Here is a 13,740-nt window from a genome sequence, read left to right as displayed (position 1 = left end):
GTTCCCAGCCTCAGTTTCTTCAGAGGTAAAACAGGAATCACGAGAGACCCCTCATGGTGTCATTGCGAATTACACCAGCTGATGGGGATGCTGGTCCTTAGGGACGACTTAGGTGCCAGGCAGTTCTAACCACTTTGCCCCAGTGAGCTCATCTTGAGACAGTGTCAAACACTGCAAAGCACTGCACACAAGTAAGTTACTACTCTGGCACCTCGGTGCTTGTTCAATTTTCGAAGTGGGTAAAACATGCCCCAAAAAACATAAAGGTAAAGGGCCACAAGCGGCATCAGTAGGAACCGAGCGGCCGTCCTCAGCCTCCCAAGCCTGGTGAATAGGGAGGTGGCCCCTGTTCACCAGGAGAATGGAGTGCAAATCTGTGTTTACCAAGAGTCTGGATGCTCTCCCGTGGGACCCCTCACAACGTTCTCTATGGACCCGGGGAAGAGGGGGCTTTTCCTCTAGGGCCGTTGTCCAGGACGTTCTGTCAACAGGTCTGCACGGGATCAGCCAGCTCGGCAGACCCGGTCCTCGGTGTGAACAGCTGCTCTATGCTGGCTCACTAGGAACGTCGTTCTCGTCATCACTGTTCTTTTTATCAGCATCTCACTTTGCAGATGAGGAAACCAAAACTAAGAGGGATTGTTCCTTCCCCAAAGCCCCCATGCTGGCAAGATTTTCTAACGCCTTCATCATGCCTCTTCCCATTCTCTGTGATCGGAGGAGGTCGGAGCTAGGATTCTGAAGAATGAATTCCCAAGGAATGAAAGTAGATGGACCGTTCAGAAAACTACCAGAAATTCTAACATTGGTAGACTTTAAAGAGATTTATTAATTCCTGTTTAATGGGAGTAGATGAACCTTCTGGACTGGGCCATGTGGGACACCATCCCAGTGCTTTCCTACAGTAAATGTTAAATGAGCATTTAGAATAATCTAGAAGAGGAAAGAAGTCATGTGGAGGTCCTTGTGTCTCAGTGCGTGGTCTTTTCTGTTTCCCCGTAGACTACCCTCCCTGTGAGGTCTAGCTTCCCAGCCTCCCTGACCTTGGGCTCCATTTCTCCTCCCCTAGTGTGCACCAAAGGGCAGGTGGTGAGCGGCCAGTACCGGATGCTTGCCAAACATGGGGGCTACGTGTGGCTGGAGACCCAGGGGACAGTCATCTACAACCCTCGGAACCTGCAACCCCAGTGCATCATGTGTGTGAACTACGTCCTGAGGTGAGCATGTGAGGGCCGTGGGGCAGGCTGTGCAGGGCACCCAAGCTCCCCAGACCGAGGGCAGCAGGCCGAGAGGACACACACCTGCCCGACCCCGGGCACTGCCTCTGTGAGCTCTTTGTGCCAATCCTTGGGAGCCAGAGGATTTTCATGGCTGTCTCGGGGACTATAGGACATCTGGGGTGGCCCTTCCTGGTGACTTTTTTTTTCGTCTCCCCCCATCTGTCATCTGTGTCATGCCTCTGACCCACATGGGGAGGCAGATAGCATAGTTGTCACTTAGTATTTTTTTAATGGGGAACAAGGAAAGAGATACTGCTCAGGTTTTCTGGGAGAAGATGTAACAGCTTCATTCCCTAGTGCCTGGGAAGAAAGTTGGAGATGGTCCCTGCTAGAGTAAAACAAACCCGAAGCCCTCACCCCCCATGTACACAATGCAGCGCATGCCCAGTAATCAAAGAGCATCCCAGAGTCATCCCTGTCCCGAGGGCAGGCTTGTGGTTGCTGCCTCCATGACTCCAAACTTCACCGCACAGGGCCTTACAAAACCCTAGCACAGCGTCCACACCTGTGTTTTCAGCCAAGAGGGTTAGCTGTCTGATTTTCTGTATGTCTGGGGATATAAAAGGCTTTTGCTAGAAAACATGGAAGGTCTGAGACCCTTCTTGTCCCATCAGTGAGATCGAGAAGAATGATGTGGTGTTCTCCATGGACCAGACGGAATCCCTGTTCAAGCCGCACCTGATGGCCATGAACAGCATCTTTGACAGCAGCGGGGAGGTGGCAGTGTCCGACAAGAGTAACTGCCTGTTCACCAAGCTGAAGGAGGAGCCCGAGGAGCTGGCCCAGCTGGCGCCCACTGCAGGAGATGTCATTGTTTCTCTGGATTTCGGTGGGTTCTTCCTAGCCAAACAGGGGCCTGCTGAACCCTCCTCTCTCCTTACTGTAACCAGCCTCCCTGGCTTCAGCGTTTCCTCAACCCCTGCCCCCTTCCCCGTCCTGTGATTCCTCTGTTGTAGCCAGACTCTGTGCTGAGTGCCGAAGGGCAAGGTGCAGGTCTGGCACGGAGTGAGAGGGTCCTGCTTCGGACTCTGCAAAACGCTGCCTTGGTGGGGGTTGTAGGGACTGAGCCGTGGGCTGTCCAGCAGAGGCGGGGGGAGTCTGACATGAGGGAGGGGGCAGCGAGAGAGATGTTCAGAGGCCGCTGCTGTGTTTGCATGGAGAGGGCAGATCTCCCCCTGGGCCTCAAAGGACAGAATGCCATTTAGGTAGAGGGCCAGGCTGAAATAGGAGGAGAAATCATTCCAGAAATGTGGTGGGAGAAATGATGCCCTTATATGCACTATTTTTAAAAAAAATGTGTGCCTCTCCACAGGGCGCCTGGGTGGCTCAGTCAGTGAAGCATTCCACTCTTGATTTTGGCTCAGGTCATGATCTCAGGGTGGTGAGATCAAGCCCCGCGTCGGGCTCGGTGCTGGGCAGGTGTGGAGTCTGGGGGGAGTCTCCCTCCCTTGCCCTCTGCCCCTCCCCCCATCCTGTGCATGCACTCTCTCTAAAAAAAAAAAAAGTGTAAATGTTGGCATGTCCAGGCAGAGTTTTCAGCCCTGTCCCCCTCCCATGCTGGAAACACTGCCTGGACATGCCCCTTGCTCCCAGGCTGTCACCCCCACCTCTGTCCCCCACCCTCCTGTGCCCATCCCAGGGCTAGAAGCCCCTCCCCCTGGTCACCGTATGCTGGCTTGGCCCCTCTAGAAGCTCTGGAGAGGCCACATGGGGATTGCAACCTCAGAAACTATAAAGGGCAACAGCCCCAGGACAAGTCTCGCGGCGGCCCTGCGATTTGGCAGTACTGAGGCAAACTGGCCAGTTTCCCTCTTACAACCTCCTCCTCATGGACATTCCCGGCCCCTTGTCAAGGAAGTGAGTCCTAGGACCTGTAGACCCTGACGAGGAAACACCCAAGAGGGTGTTCCCTTCCAAGGGAGACTTGCCTCACAGCCGGTAGTTGCGCCCCCGGCCTCGAGGCCGAGCGCCTAGCCTCAGGCACGCTTTCAGACCCTCCTAGGACCTTCCCTACACCCTCTGGGCTTTCGCTGCCCTGGGGTAAGCCCAGGGGTTGTAGGTGGTAACCAGCCTGGACTTGTCTCCACAGAGAGCCAGAGCTTCCAGGGCTCCTCATCCTACAGCAACACCCTCCTGCCCCCCGGCCAGCCGTGGCCCAGAGAGCCAAGGAGCCACAGCACCCAGAGCGAGGCCGGGAGCCTGCCTGCCTTCACTGTGCCACAAGCAGCGGCCTCTGGGAGTGCCACCCCGAGTGCCACCAGCAGCAGCAGCTGCTCCACGGTGAGCACCCCGCCTTGGGGTGAGGACACGGAAAGGGTGGGCTGCTCCTTTGTGGCTGCTGCAGGATGGCCAAGCAGATGGCCATCAGATAGGAATACTGCCCGCATGGCCCTCGACTTATCCCGGAGTCCCCCAGGGTGGGGGGCCCCTTGCCTGCCCACTGCTCCAGCTGTTGGCTCTTACTGTGTGCACCCCCATCTAAATGCTAAGTTCCCTGAAGATGGGCTGAGTGGCACACAGCTCTGAGCCCCTCGCTCAGTCGCTGGGCAGGGCAGTCACCATCCTGCTCGGGGCAGAGAGCGGCATGGTTTCCAGAGCCCTGCCGGCCACAGCCTTCTTGTAAGGAGGGGTCCCCTCCACATACTTGTTCCGTGGGCTGGAGCAGACTCTGTGAGTCTAGAAACACACTGCCCCTTTCACCTTGGACTTCTGGGGAGACCAGTGCCCTCCTCTTGACTTGGTCACTCTTCTTCCTGGCCCCCAGCCCAGCAGCCCAGGAGACTATTACACATCCCTGAGTGACGATCTGAAGATTGAAGTCATCGAGAAGCTCTTCACCATGGATACAGAGGCAAAGGACCAGGGCAGCTCCCAGGTAGATGGGCTGTGCCGGCTCACACCCGTTCTTACAGCCACGTTCACTAAAGAGCCTGAGGGGGGTGGAGGGGTGGTGCTTGGCCAAGGCCCTGGTCTTAAATGGGAAGTGGAGCCTGGGGTAGTCCCCTTTTCCCCAGGCCCAATCCAGCTCATGTAGTCTCTACTGAGGCCGGTTTTCCTCTGCCCCAGAAAGCAAATTACTCCTGCTCCTTTCTTAAAGAAGCCTTATGTTTAAAGAGTAGATCAGGAATTGTGAGAGGTTTATAAATAAGGAAAATTTACTCTCCTCACAAACACATTCATCTTAGGATTCTGAAATAATAACTTTTATTTTAAATGCATTTTAAAGGATAGAGGACTGACAGATTTTTCATTTACACACCACTTTTCAGGAATGTACAGAGGCAGTATTCTTGAAAGGGACTGGTATTCCTGAAAAATTACAAAACAGGGATGGGGTGGGTGTTTCACAGAGCATAGGAGGAAAAGGAGGACCGAGTTGTCCCTGCCTCCCCAGGGGCCACTGTATACACCACGGGCTTCACAGGCAGTCTCACTGGGGCTATAGGAGAGAAGTGGGGTAGAGAGGAAGTCGTTTCAGGTGGGAGGAGGCAGGGTCACCCGTGGGGAATGTGCAGGCACCACCGAGTGGAGCATGGCGATTCGGGGCATGAACCCCTGGAAAGGCTAGTGTCCCAGGCCAGGAGTCCTGCACAGCAAGTAGACTAATCTGAGGTTTTGGTTGGTGGGTCACAGGGATCGAAGGTGGTGCTAGAGCAAGGGAGGGACACTGCTGAAGGGAAGCGGTGCAGGAGAGGGAGGGCACAGGCAGGGCCACGAGGGCGGGACAAGGGAATAGAGTTCTCAAGGCTATGCCCGCCTCCCCACACCTTGTCCTCAGACGGACTTCAGTGAGCTGGACTTGGAGACCCTGGCCCCCTACATCCCCATGGATGGTGAAGACTTCCAGCTCAGTCCCATCTGCCCCGAGGAGAGGCTGCTGCCGGAGAAGCCGCAGGCCACCCCCCAGCACTGCTTCAGCACCATGACGAACATCTTCCAGCCGCTGGCGCCCATGGCCTCCCACAGTCCCTTCCTCCTGGACAAGTATCAGCAACAGCTGGGAAGCAAAAAGATCGAGCCTGAGCACCAGCCCATGTCCTCCATCTTCTTTGATGGCGGGAGTAAGGGGGCGTTGCCGCCGTGCTGTGGCCAAACCAGCACCCCTCTCTCCTCCATGGGCGGCAGATCCAACACCCAGTGGCCCCCTGACCCGCCATTACATTTTGGGCCCACGAAGTGGCCTGCCGCAGATCACACGGAGTCCTTGGGGCCATCACCATTGGGTGCCCCCATCACCTCACCCCATCTCTCCGTGTTCAAGAAAAGGTGAATGGCCCAGACCCTTGCTGCACCAGCAGAAGCTCCCACGGCAGGGGATGGGTTGGAGCTCTGGGGCCCCAGAAAGGCTTCCTGCTCCTCCCCTGTGCTCTGAGAATAGAGGCTGTGGGGGACTCACCCCAAGGTATGTGAGGCCACGAGCAGAACACATTTGTGTCCGGACCGTGGCAGAGAGAAGGGGCCTGCTGAGGGCCTTGAACGGCACCGTGTCTCCCTTCAGACCAGGGCTCCGCAGCCGAGTCACAGATGCACGGGGCATCTGAAGGACTCTTGCTGCGCTGTTGGACCCTGGTTGAGAAAAGCATAAAAGATGCCCTTGCTTCTCCCCTGCCTTGCAGCTGTCCCTGGTTCCTCCCATCTCCCCAGCAAGGCCCATGTCAACCAGGGGGGCACTCACCTGGCCAAGTCACGGTGGCTGATCTGGGACTTTTCGTGCTCAGGGCCCCCTTCAGGGGGCACCTGCCCATCCTCCCTGGGGAGCAGTCCAGGCAGTACAGGGGAGAGACAGGGCAGAAGACAGAGGTCTTCAAGACCAATGTCACCCACTGTGCAGCCACAATGGAGGGCTGTGCAGAAGCACAGGCCGGCAGGCAGCTGTGGAGGGAGGTACAGGTGACCTGAACCATCAGCATCTGGAGCCCGGGGCCCCTCATCTGGGGACTCTGCCCTTCGCATCTCAGAGCCAACACGGGCGAGTCTGAGTTCTGGAAGGGTCCTCTGAAGGTGCAGAGAACATGGCGATGTGGGGCTTCCAACTCCTTCATGGCTCTTTCTCTTGGCATTGGCAGGTCTGCAAAGGGCTTTGGCCCCCAAGGCCCAGATGTGATGAGCCCAGCCATGGTGGCCCTGGCCAACAAGTTGAAACTGAAGCGACAGCGAGAGTATGAGGAGCAAGCCTTCCAAGACATGAGCGGGGTGAGTCCCCTGCTGGTGGTGTCTGGACTCCCTCCACAGCCCAGGGGTGTGGAGACAGTGAGGACGAGGTCCTCTCCCAGGGGCTGTGGGGGCCCAGAGAGCCTGCCAGGGGCAGAAGGGGTGTGGGTGTGACCTGTCCCAGAGAGCACCCCAGCCCCCTCGCAGGCCCACCCTCCCCCCAGACCCCGTCTGAGGACCTGCGTCTCTGGCCTTCTCCCTTCTGCCTCCAGGGGGATCCATCAGGAAGCAGCACTTCCCATCAGGTGTGGAAAAGGGTGAAGAGCCTCAGAGCCAACGGGAACTGCCCTCTGATGCCCGACAAACTCCTGAGTGCAAACCTCCCCAATGGTAAGCAGCGGGTCCAAGCCTCCCGGGGGGCAGCAGGGGCGCCTCTGGGTTCCTCCGCAGTCTCACCCCTGCCTCTCTGAGCCTCCGAAGGATAAGGTGGTGTCCCGTGTACCCGTCCCCCCGCCCAGCCCCTTCCACTGGGCCCGGGTGAGAGACTCAGGAAGTTCTGGGCTCTGGGACCACAGGAGCTGGGTCTTTTGTGAAGGAAGTACCTGGGTACCTTTTGTGAAGGAAGGAGGCTTCTGGGGGCCGTGCAGTCTCTCCCCTGCCTGGGTCTGGCACTGTCCTCACTTGCTGGCATTGGTCTTTCAGACGAGTTCACCCAAAATCCCATGAGGGGCCTCGGACAGCCTCTGAGACACCTGCCACCGCCACCGTCTGCCATGAGCCCGGGGGAGAACGCCAAGAGTGGGTTCCCCCCGCAGTGCTATGCCCCTCCGTACCAGGACTACAGCCTGCCGTCCACTCCCAAAGTGTCAGGTGAGTGTGTCCGGGACCTGGAACCAGCCAGCAGCAGGGCTCAGCTTTGTACGGGGACAAGACTGACGCCCTGGAGGGCAGCTACCTGTCCCAGAAATAGTACAGCAGGGGCGGATGCTGCCTGACCCCAGGGTTTTAGAAGGCACAGCCGGGGCTCTTGGGGCGTAAGAATCCCCAGGCCCGTGCCTTCTGCTCAGTGTTTCACAGCACCATCTTGCCTACTGCCTCATTCACTGCCTTCGGGCAGGAACGGAGCTGAGGACATGCACAGAGAACGCACTGCCACGGGGTGGCCCTGGAGAATTCGGGGAGGGTTAGCCACCCTTCTCCCCTGGGCTGCCTGAGTCTGTTCCCATCTCACAGATCCTCATTACCAGCCCCCAAGGGTTGCTATTTGACATGAACGTAATCGGTGGTTTGGGGAAAACACAGCAGAAGCCCTCTTAGGGAAGAGACCCTTTTTGGAATGTTTGACAAGAGCTTTAAAAACGGTACCAACCATTCTTTCAGGCATGGCAAGTCGGCTGCTTGGGCCCTCCTTTGAGCCCTACCTGCTGCCCGAATTGACCAGATATGACTGTGAGGTGAATGTTCCTGTGCCAGGAAGCTCCACGCTCCTGCAAGGAGGGGACCTCCTCAGAGCCCTGGACCAGGCCACCTGAGCCAGGGCCCCCCTGGGCGGGCACCCCCTGTGCACGCTGCCCTGCCAGCTTCACTCTCTACATCTACTTTTGCAACTAGGTATTTCTAACACCAACACACTTTTTACAAGATGTACCTACTGGCAAACCTGCCCATGTCACCAAGTAGTGGCCTTTTTCTAAAGATGCTCACTTTAGTAGCTGTATTTTTAAGATACACCGTTTTACCTGCTGCCTTTTATTCTGTCAACGTGTTCTTAAATTTTGTAAGATTTTTCTTTCCCCAACTTTGATTACTTCTAATTTATATTATTCATGGGTCCTTCTATCTCGCTCTCTCACACACAGTATCCATACTAACAAGTCTTGTGTTGCGTCTGGTCTGTCGGGAAAGCTTTGGCTTCGTTTTACTAAAAAAATGGTGGTGGTGGCGTTGCCAAAGAGAAACAAAGTAATTCTGCTATCCAAGCTAGATTTTCACAGCCTGTTCCTTTCAAAGCCCTTCTCCCTTCTTTCTTAAAACTAATCACCCTACCGTAAATTTCCATCTTTTTGCTCTTCTTAAGCCGACTCTTAGCTCTAATCCTGACACAACTTTTGGGAAAGAAGAGAAACGTGAAAGGTGAACTCTGGCGTAAGTGCTTGTGAAGGTTGTGCAATGTGGCTTTTCCCCCTCACTGTTTGGGGTTCTTCTCCCGTTCGGTGGATTTATTAATTATTATTCAAAACCATAACAGATTTTTTTAAAAGAAAACTTATATCTGGTTTAATGTGTTTATCATATATATGGGTACTTTGTAATATCTAAAAATTTAGAAACAGAAATGGAATCCTGCTCATGGAATCACTTTAAGATCTGTTTTATAAGATGTGGGTTCTCTCTCTCCTGGTGCTGCCGACACCACCATCATTCGGCATGTCCCTGGGCCTGTCCTAGCTCTGCTCAAGATCTCTCGCTGTTGGCTTTTTGCTTTGGGGATATGCCATAGGCGTGACAAACAATCCAAGACACGGAATCATGAAGTGTGGGAGCACTGCGAGCTGTCTTCTCATGTTCTATATGTATTATGTATGTATGTATGTATGTATATTATTATTGCTGCCAAGAGGGTCTGATGGCATGTTATGGGGTGAGGGTGGGGCGAATCTAAGGGAGGGGAAATGCTTTAATTTTTCTTCAGATCTTGTTGCTAGCCCTTCAAGTGCACTGAGCTATGGGACTCTAAAGGTGTTTCACATGGCACATTTGGGTATTTCCAGAATTACCATGAGATGGTTTCAGTGGGAATTCAGGAAAGAAAGGATTCAGAAATGGTGCAGTGTTCCAGCCCACGGTCCTCCCAGCTTACCAGCCCGGAGCACATGGAGCTGGCCTGAGAGAGGGTGTGGAGAGGGGGCGTAGCTGGTCCTGACCAGGCCCTCACCCCTTCCTCAACCTGCTGTCAGGTGGCCCTGCCAGGAGCAGCAGGCAGACTTCCTGGTTGGCCCCTAGCCTCAGGCCTTCCCCAAGGTCTGTCACCTGAAGTGACATTCAGGTAGGAAGCACTGAAAAGTGTCTCAGAGCACTTTATAACTCACTGGTTAAGAGGGACAATACCTTTTGATTTTTAAATAGCAATCACATGGAGCTCTTCTGTGCTGGGTACAATGAGGAAGTTTCTAGAAACACACACAAAGCACAGCGGGCCAAGAATTTGGTAAAGCTGGATGGACTTACTGCCAAAAACACAGCAAAAGACCGAAGTTCAAAAGAAATCTAGGAGAAAAACGACCTGGCCGCTGCCTTGACCCAATCACGCTGTAGCACCACCACTTGGCCCCACACACGGTGGCAGAACTTGAAGGGTTACTGACGTGTAAACGCTGGTGTTTGATTTCCTGTGTGTGTTGCCTCAGCATTAAGGGCATTTTTTACCCTTGCAGTTTTACTAAAAAAACTCTGAAAAAATATTCCAAGCTTCATATTAACCTTAACCTGTCAGCGTAATGAGTTCATGAACATTACCGTAGTGTCAAACTCCTACTGACAACAATACTAGAGGGGAGCTTAACTTTATAAAGAAATGTATTTTGACACTGATATCTTATTAAAGTGTTCTGAACCTACCATCGCTGGTGGCTCTTCTTCGTGTAGATTTGTCACGGGCTACACCAATGGAAAGCAAAACCTCTATTACACAGCTTACAGACAATGCGCGTGGACCCTGATCTCTGTGAGGCAATGGAGGCCAGTCGACAGGAGGGAGAGAGCAACACGAACATGGGCACAGCTCAGGACTGGCTGCCATGTTGCATCAGCCATATTTCTGCCTATAGTTCTTACTGCTGCTAGGCCCTTTCTCAAATCCTGGGGGTTGGGGTGGGGGGTGTTACCCGAGGACAGAAGTCACCATCCTGCTTTCAGAAGACTACATGAAGCAGCGTGAGAGCTGCACTTGGAGACGCAGGTTCGAAGGGGCAGTGTGGAACGAGTGGTCAGAGAGGACCTCCATTTGGAGGCAGCAGGGCTCCAGTGGGGTCTTCCCAGGGAGAACGTAAAGGTAGGAGGGAAAGGGCCAAGACCACCTCAGGTGGAGACAAGGTATGGCAAAACCCTGAATTAGACATGGCTTGATGGGTTCCCAAATGCAAACTTTACCTTCCTAAATCCTTCCCAGCTTGTGAACAGGCATCTGTCTCTGTAGGGTCATGCAGAGGCTGGGGAGAGAGCCAACAGCAGCCTCTGCTCACAACCGTCAGGCCTAGAACCAGTCATTTCAGCATATTCCTCTGGACTCTGTAGTCCCTACGGGAACTGCTTGGCCTCTCTGTGGCCTTTGTGAAACTGAAATCAATCCCTTCACTTCCATGACCACCCAGGCAGGATCAGGAGAAGAGACTTTAAAGTTCGAATGTCACACACACATACACACACCGCACCGCCCCCCCCCCCCCGCCCCCAGTTTTTTGAAATGATACTCATTTGGTGAAGTCATGATCTCTCCAAGAGCTTACCAGCTCAGAGTAGAAACAAAAGCTATTCTGGGGCGCCTGGGTGGCTCAGTGGGTTAAAGCCTCTGCCTTCAGCTCAGGTCATGATCCCAGGGTCCTGGGATTGAGCCCCACATTGGGTTCTCTGCTCGGCAGATAGCCTGCTTCCCTCTCTCTCTCTCTCTGCCTACTTGTGATCTCTGTCAAATAAATAAATAAATCTTTAAAAAAAGAAAAAAGCTATTCTGAGTAATTCCCCTATATGAGGTGGTGTTCAATGATAGAGGCCCAGTGCCCACATTTTTCTTAGGTAGTTCCTGTCTCAGACACTGGACTTTAGTGTCCCCAAGTGCACTTGTACTTGGGCCAAGGACCCCCATCTTGGGTTCAGAAAGCACAAAACTAATAGACACAAATGAACCCACAGTTGCTTTTGGGTGAAATCTAGGTCCTGTGCCAGTTCAGAGGCGGCCAGGAAAGATCAGCCTGGGCCTCAAGAGTGGAGAAACCCCCAGTGGAGCTGGGAGGGAAGATGGGAGTGGCAGGGAAGTTATTTCAAGAGCGGATGAGGAGGACAAAGGCATGATAAGAACAGACGGCATCTGCAGGAGACGCTGGACTGGAGAGATGGCAGCCTGGCCACTCACAGCACAGGCCTGGAGTCAGACCTGGGTTTGGGTCCTCAGTCTGCTGCTTCTAGCTGCGTAACCTTGGGAAGGCCCTTAATGCCTGAGAGCCTGTGTCTGCCTCCCTGGGAACAGGGCATGGTAACAGTCCCTACTTCATAGGTGAAGGTTGGGAATCAGCAACAGGTAAGTTGTACTTAACTCCATGAGGCTGGATTAAATTACCCAACAGATAAGATCGGAGACAGCACAGTTCTAAGGTAGAGCCCGGGTCAAAGTCAGAGGAGGAGCCAGCAAAGAGGCTGAGCAGAAGCAGCAAGTAGGAAAAATCCCAGGAGTGTGGCATCCCAAAACCCAAGAGACGGGGGTGTTCCAAGAGCTTACCAGCTCAGAGCAGAAGCAAAAGTAATTCTGAGTAATTCCCCTATATGAGGTGGTGTTAACCACCTCATATATGGAGGTTCCTCATATATAATGGTTCCTACATGGAACCGTTAACTGGGCCTCACTCTAGACTGAAAGGTCAGGTAAGAGGAGGAGACAAACTTGGCTCTGGGGTTTGGCAACATGGAGATGGTCACTGACTTTGCACAATGGTTTGGACAGAGAGCAAAGCACAGCAGCTTGATGGGAGCGGACTGAGGAGTGAGCTGCCTGGAGCAGAGCGGGGTCAGAAGCCACAATAACACACAGCTCTTTCGGGAATTTTCCTTATGAAGGGAAACAGGGAAATGGAGTAAAGCTAGAAGACCCGGTTCTGCTTTCTAATATTACTGAACTTTTATTTTTTTTAATTTTTTTTAAAAAATTTATTTGTTAGAGAGAGCGAGCGAGCACAGGCAGACAGAGTGGCAGGCAGAGGCAGAGGGAGAAGCAGGCTCCCTGCCGAGCAAGGAGCCCGATGTGGGACTCGATCCCAGGACGCTGGGATCATGACCTGAGCCGAAGGCAGCCACCCAACCAACTGAGCCACCCAGGTGTCCCTTTAATGAACTTTTAGAATAATTGTAGATTTGCCAACAAATTGCAAGAATATTATAGAGAGTTTGGGCACCAGTTCCCTCTCTTGCTAATGTTACTGTGGTACGTATGTCACAACTAAGGAACCAGTATTGAGAATGTTCTCCTTATCTAAGATTTGTACTTGATTTCAGTTTCCTTAGTTTTTGTCTAATGAATTTCTTTTCTGTTCCAGGATCCTATCCAAGATACCATATGGCATGTAACTGTCATGTGTCCTCAGGCTTCTCTAGACTGTGATAGTTTCAGGGTCCATCATAGTCATTCAGACTTCCTGTGTTGTTGATGACCTTGACAGTATTGAGGGGTGCTGTTCAGATATTTTGGATTCAGTTTGGATTTGTCACATGTTATTGTCATGGTTAGAGATTCTGGGTTTGGAGGGAGGAAGACAACAAAGACCCAGTCTCAGCCCATCATATCGAGGGTCCATGCCATCAGTGTGACTTCTCGCTGTTGTTATTAACCATCAGTTGGCTGAGGTGGTATTTGTCGGGTTTCTCTGTAAAGTTTTCAGATTTTTCTCAGGGACGTTCTAGTTCAAGATGAGCTATAGCCCGTGGGAGTGCTGATATGGTGATGGCAGAGGGAGGAACTGATTAGGGCTCGCAAGAGACGGGATCATTGCAGGAATAATGCCATTGAGAATAATAATGGGCACGGATGGGAGCTAATGCAGCATGGACAGAAACATTTGTCAGTTCATCATTTTTTAAAAAGATTTTATTTATTTGACAGAGAGAGAGAGAGAGATCACAAGTAGGCAGAGAGGCAGGCAGAGAGAGAGGGGGAAGCAGGCTCCCTGCTCAGCAGGGATGTGGGGCTCAATCCCAGGACCCCAAGACCATGACCTGAGCCGAAGGCAGAGGCTTAACCCACTGAGCCACCCAGGCACCCCAGACAGACAGAGCACAAGCCGGGGAGGAGGGGTGGATTAGCAGGCAGTGGGAGAAGCAGGCTCCCTGCTGAGCAAGGAGCTGGAGGCGGGACCCTGGGATCATGATCTGAGCTGAAGGCAGATGCTTAACTGACTGAGCCACCCCAGGCACCCCCAGTTCATCATTTTAAAGGAGGGAAGGCAAAGAGTAGATAAGGCTGCAGCCTGTCAGGTGGAATTGGTGAGGGCAAGATGCTAAGCAAACTCCAATTTATTGTTTCCATCTCCACAGCGATGGAGGAGAC

The 13,740-nt window shown here is 53.2% G+C and overlaps 1 protein-coding gene across 1 annotated transcript in view; it reads left to right on the top strand.

Moving 5' to 3' along the window:
• Window positions 1-10,049, top strand: part of EPAS1 (endothelial PAS domain protein 1) — an 82,588-nt gene extending 72,539 nt beyond the window's left edge. Inside the window, exons 8-16 of the mRNA XM_080814302.1 lie at window positions 1,070-1,217; window positions 1,895-2,109; window positions 3,370-3,560; window positions 4,045-4,155; window positions 5,059-5,546; window positions 6,347-6,473; window positions 6,704-6,821; window positions 7,134-7,301; window positions 7,812-10,049. Of these exons, the coding sequence (XP_080670428.1) occupies window positions 1,070-1,217; window positions 1,895-2,109; window positions 3,370-3,560; window positions 4,045-4,155; window positions 5,059-5,546; window positions 6,347-6,473; window positions 6,704-6,821; window positions 7,134-7,301; window positions 7,812-7,963 (1,718 nt within the window). The 3' untranslated portion in view covers window positions 7,964-10,049. The remainder of the gene's footprint in view (window positions 1-1,069; window positions 1,218-1,894; window positions 2,110-3,369; window positions 3,561-4,044; window positions 4,156-5,058; window positions 5,547-6,346; window positions 6,474-6,703; window positions 6,822-7,133; window positions 7,302-7,811) is intronic.
• Window positions 10,050-13,740: the final 3,691 nt, after the last annotated feature.

This window comes from Martes martes (genome assembly GCF_963455335.1).
Source record: "Martes martes genome assembly, chromosome: 9".
Lineage (NCBI taxonomy): Eukaryota > Metazoa > Chordata > Mammalia > Carnivora > Mustelidae > Martes > Martes martes.
The sequence above is the reverse complement of the archived record's forward strand: the minus strand, read 5'-3'. Positions and strand labels throughout refer to the sequence as shown.